This window comes from Theobroma umbraticum, unplaced genomic scaffold (genome assembly GCF_002168275.2).
Source record: "Theobroma umbraticum cultivar Fairchild unplaced genomic scaffold, ASM216827v3 scaffold_204.0, whole genome shotgun sequence".
Lineage (NCBI taxonomy): Eukaryota > Viridiplantae > Streptophyta > Magnoliopsida > Malvales > Malvaceae > Theobroma > Theobroma umbraticum.
This window is the reverse complement of record NW_018397267.1, coordinates 4,163,557-4,168,751: the sequence shown is the minus strand read 5'-3', so window position 1 is coordinate 4,168,751 and position 5,195 is coordinate 4,163,557. Positions and strand designations below refer to the sequence as shown.

The window sequence follows — 5,195 nt, the reverse complement described above, 5'->3', positions numbered from 1 at the left end:
TTTTTTGGTTGCTTATGGATTGAAATAAAGTGATTAAAGAAGGAAAGGAAATGGGAACTGGAAACTTCAGTTTGGTGCCGTAGTTGAGGGGTTGGAATAAGGAAAGGTGAAATTCAATTAGTCATGGGAGTTTGCCTGGTCTACCTTGCCCACCTCCTTGGAAAACTGTAAAACATGATTTTGAAAGCCCTGAGAAAAGACAAGGTGTTTTCTCGTTTTTTGACTCTTTCTACACGTACTTTTTGTTAACAAAATCTCGTTCTACATTATTACCGAAGAGTTGGTTTTAAATTGGGATGCTCAACTTGTCTTTTATTATTATTCATACTCCTTGTCACCGATGGTTCTATTATTTAATTGTAATTGTAATTGTAATTGTAATCGTATGATAGAACACAGCCGTATAGCGTGTTGAAAGGAAATAGTCAGCTGATGACTACGTGGTACTGCTGTAAGTATTTTTAGTTTTATTTTTCGTCCTCTACATTGGGCAATTCCTTCAATTTCAGTTAATTGCAATGCAAATGTCGCAATATGCTGGGGATGAATTTATGTTTCCACCATCCACAAGCTATAGTAATTGAATCATTTTGACTAAAAAGCATTTCTAAAAATGAATGATACACGGAAGAATGTGGCAGTATCGATACAAGTTTAAAGATCAACAACATCAGGAGGATCCCCTTTCTGCTTTCTACTTTTCTCTTTCTGAAATTGTTAGTATCTTTTATATCACAAGCTGTAAACCCAAGCTGCTGACGCTATAAATAATTTTATTTCAACACAATACATTGCTCTTCTCCCATCAAATGGGATGGCAAAGCATGAATGTTTTCGTGGTCCCGGCATAAAACCTGCATGAACACGAAAAAAAAAAAGGTGTTTATTAATAGATAGATATATATTTTTCTTCTGTGAAACTTGAACATGTATTTATATCACGGTTTACACAGCAAAATGCTGGTTCTAGCTGTGATGATTATGCTTTCTGCTTAATTTAGTTCCTCTTGAGAGAGAAAGAGAGAGAGAGGTAACAATAAATTAGACAGTGAGCAGCAGGATATTCTCATGCGGCATTAAAACAATTTTCCGAGGACGTGCCTCACCTCATCATAGGTCTATGGGGACCCTCAGACCGTCACGTGCAAGTTGCACATGGATTCCTTCCCTACATACAAAAGAAAAATAATAATATTATCTAATATCAGTTTACCTTTCTAAGAAAATCTTTCTGAGAAACTCAGGCATACTACACCTTACAATTCCTAAAGTAACTGAGAATCAATGTACCTCTCAGACCATTCCATAAGAAACTCGTTGTCCTTCTCGTGATCAAACTCATGGGTCATTCCAATTAATAGAGCTTGTTTTGGACATATCCTCTTTAGAGCCTCAAGAGTCTGCAAAAATAAGTGGATGGAAAATGAGCGGCCTCTGACCATATATATATATATATATGAAGAAGAATTATTGGAAAACGTGGAACAAACCTGAGGTAAGCATAAGTGAACGTTATGAGATCCTTTCTGCAATGCAGAAAACAGAAAACATTAGTTCAGATAAGAAGATACAGAGCAAGTAAAATGTCAGCGAAAGGAAAATTGTTAATAAGTGAATATACAATAAATAATTGAGTGGCAGCGTAATTTATAATTGCAGTGGACAACTTCATCAAATCAATTTTAGTGAGAAATCTGTGCCCCAACCATGATCAGACTAAGCCAAGAAGTTTACACTTCAAATGCACTACAGTAAACTGTATCTAAAAACCTCAACCCTTCTCTTTCAGAGGAAAAATAGGACGACTATAATATCTTTAAGTGTTGGGTTAAGAAAACAAAGATAATAATTCACATCTAAAATTCTTGTTATTTCAAACCATATAATTTTTTTCTATTTTCATTATAGCTATATAATAGTTTTTACTATTCCAAAGTGGCTGAAAATTGAGTTAATACCAATATTAGACTAAACTACCCTTACCCCATGTTTTCTTTCCAACTCTTACATATCAACAGGCCACGGTCGGTAATCCAGAAGAGAATCCCACCTCACTCAAAGTTCATGTCAACAATATAAAATAATTATCTATGGTGCCAAACTGGGTTGTAAGACCATAAGATGCACAGTGGCACACACATATATACAAATATATCTTATGTAAGAATCAGCATGAATGGAATTTACAAAAAATGAAAGCTGGTAGTCAACAGTATAAATATTGAAAAAAACAAGGCAGTAACAGACCTTATATAAACAATCCAATATCAGCAGATCCAATTGTCCAGCACCATTTTTGGAAATAACTGCAAACCAAATATTCTGATCAAATGTTGATCAAACACAATATCCTGCCACAATTTAGTTTACCCTGAAAACTCAATTCACAAACAAATAATTCAGAAAAACAATACTTAGTACACCGAAACTTATAAGTGAGAGAACATGTGCTTTCTGTTCACCAGGTAGCAGTCAACATTAAGATCAGAGTAAACACGGCAAAGGGATGATCCCTAAGCATCTTATCTTTAGCAATTTTTAGGCAAGTCATAAAAGGGTTTCCTGTTTGTGAACCATGCAGGACAACTCTCTCACTAAAATTAAGACCCATTATCTGTTTAAAACAAAAAAAAAAAAAAAGAGTGAAAATCTTAAAACAACTGCTTGAAGGATCCATTTATTTTGAAACTACCTTACAGCAATCTACATATTTCCTTAGACTGTTAACACATGAGCTAAACCTGATAAAATATATTCCTACAATGCTCACATTGACAAGCAGCTTAAGATGATACGTAGTGAGTAAAATGTCTCATATCCATGTTTAACTTCACCAATAAGATATAAAATACATGTAGGTGTAATGCATGTATGCCCACAACAAAAGGATAAAAAGCAGCACCTACCATACTCTGTGTTCGAAGGAAAACGTGAGACATCAGATATATAAGCCACTTTACACTTTTCACCAAAAAGAAAACCTAAACAGATATAATCTTCTCCATGCATCACCTACATCAAAAGTATAATCAAGCACTTAGCATAAATTTTCAGTGGTGACAGAGATGATGTATTATCTTAAGAGACAGAAGACTAACTGGCAACGGGACAAATTTTAGTCCTGATGCAAAAAATGGTTTGTCATAGTGCTCCTCAATTATTCTCCAGTCAAGCTGAGCCACCCGCCTTACTTCTTGGCCTTCTCTAAGTTTCTTCTGAACCAAGTATGGAAATTTTGTGGCAATGCTGTTTAGGGACAATGTAAACTTCAGCCCAGGTTACTAGAGACAGGACAAAACCACAATACATTCTTTCTTCTATTGACAGCTTGTTTGCAAAATAAGCTTCAGTTCTAATTTGAAACCAAACTTTTGACTATGCTACTTAAAGCATATTAAAGCAATAACCTCTCACATTATAAAAATATGCGAACAACATCTGTCTTGATAATATATCAGCATAACTAACACTTGTTAGGTTAGGAAAATAGTACATGCAGAGTGACCCTAGGAACAGAAAATTAATATTATACCTGTCCATCGCATATTGTGTTAGGAATATGGCAGTAGGATCAATATCATTTGTAGGACTATGTGGTTGCACGGCACGTATATCATCGAGACCAAGAACAGCATCAGCATGTTCATGAGTCAAAATAATCTGCAGTTCACACAACAATTATTACTAGTTTTGAATTCCACTAGTCAACTGAAAGAACAAAATGTAATTTGTAAAGTGTATAAGCCATTATATGGATCAACAAACTCACTTAATTGCTATAAATCCTATAAAACAATTGAACAGAGAAACCAATTATAAATGCGAACTGCTATACCAAGATACTACAAAATGTCAAGTTCAGAAACGCCTTATGTATTTTTCCAAATAATGCCTGATATTTCAATGCTATATGAATCTAATTTAACATTAACAATAATGTATTCATGGAATAACCAAAAAAAAAAAGTTGAATTTTGAGGCAAAAGTGTCCTAAAAATTAAAACTCACAGAATCGATTCGAGGAATCTTGTGGAAAGTGAACCATCGAAGAACTTGCTCCCTGAATGTCTTCCCAACATCAATTATAACATAATTGCGTTTACCATCGCTCGAACAGTAATCGATAAGCAAAGATGTATTACACCTGAAAAAACAAATAGCTTCAAAATCAAAGCTAAAAAAACCTAAAATTTCTGAAGAAACGAAATTGAAAACGATAGCATTATTCACAAAAAATGCACTAAAAATTTCAAATCTACGTCATTAAAAATTGCACGGACAATTAAGTTTCTATCAAATAAAAAAGAAGCGAAAAGGAAGTAACCTGTAATTAGGGTTGCGGTCCGGGGAGATGGAGAGGGATTGGGAGCAGACGTGGCAGGGAGGATCGGAGGGCTGGATCAAGCACATTGCGTTCGGGACGGCACTGGAGCAACCGGTTCCCAGGAAGATCAGACCCGATCCATCACCATCACGGTCACAATTATCAACAGCTAAAAGATTATCGTCTACATTGTTTCCATTTTGGAGCGGCTTTTGGTTCTCCATTTTTTCTTTTCCTTTGTTTTTTTTTTTCTTTTGTTTTGGAAATTTGAGCTTGAGGTGCAGAGAGAGAGAGAGAGAGGGGGGCGGGACAGAGAAGGCTTAAAGGGGTCGGAGAGGGAATTTCACGACAGGTGGATGGTATTTATAGGGAAGTTTTCGCCCGCGAACTGTAACGGTTCTGGCCGTTTCTTTATTCGCCACGTGGCAGTCGTTTAAGAGAGCCTATAAATATGACATCACTTGGGACCTGAAAATTCAAGTTGGGATGACACAAGGCTGCAGGCGCATCAGTTATCGAAGAAATTTCTCGCTTTAACATCTTTAGCTCTAAAAGCAAAGTACAATTTTGAGACTTATCAATGCAGCTTATCTATGAATAAAGTTAACAAAAAAAATTATTGAACAATTTACATTCATATCTTACTTTTCAAATCGGTAAATTATTTGTGATTAAGAAGAACATGAATGATTTGCACATATATTTTTCTTTCGTAACACATAAGCAAACGAAAGCAAAATTAAGCTCACCTAAGTCAGGGCCCATGAAAGTAGGCCCAGTTTGAGAGGCCAGGCCACAATACTCCAATGGGCAGCCTCAGCCTCAGCCTCAATCATCTAAGCACAAGCTGCAAATGGAGGAAGGTTCATAA

General features: G+C 35.7%; 1 protein-coding gene across 1 annotated transcript; it reads right to left on the bottom strand.

The window, feature by feature from the left end:
- Positions 1 to 588: 588 nt before the first annotated feature.
- Positions 589 to 4,674, bottom strand: LOC110424152 (Metallo-hydrolase/oxidoreductase superfamily protein). Its single transcript, XM_021438665.1, has 10 exons — positions 4,325 to 4,674; positions 4,009 to 4,144; positions 3,533 to 3,660; positions 3,099 to 3,246; positions 2,907 to 3,012; positions 2,248 to 2,306; positions 1,491 to 1,526; positions 1,291 to 1,400; positions 1,107 to 1,168; positions 589 to 854 (listed from the first exon to the last, which is right to left on the bottom strand). The coding sequence occupies exons 1-9, from the start codon at positions 4,546 to 4,548 to the stop codon at positions 1,111 to 1,113; spliced, it is 1,005 nt and encodes a 334-aa protein (XP_021294340.1). The 5' UTR covers positions 4,549 to 4,674; the 3' UTR covers positions 589 to 854; positions 1,107 to 1,110.
- Positions 4,675 to 5,195: the final 521 nt, after the last annotated feature.

Excerpts from the sequence above, each read along its gene's own strand:
- LOC110424152 (XM_021438665.1), bottom strand. The coding sequence starts at position 4,548 with ATGGAGAACCAAAAGCCGCTCCAAAATGGAAACAATGTAGACGATAAT. Across the intron at positions 3,247-3,532 it reads ACACAATATGCGATGGACAG|CATTGCCACAAAATTTCCAT; the intron begins GTATAATATTAA and ends GTCCCTAAACAG. Across the intron at positions 1,401-1,490 it reads TTCACTTATGCTTACCTCAG|ACTCTTGAGGCTCTAAAGAG; the intron begins GTTTGTTCCACG and ends TTATTTTTGCAG.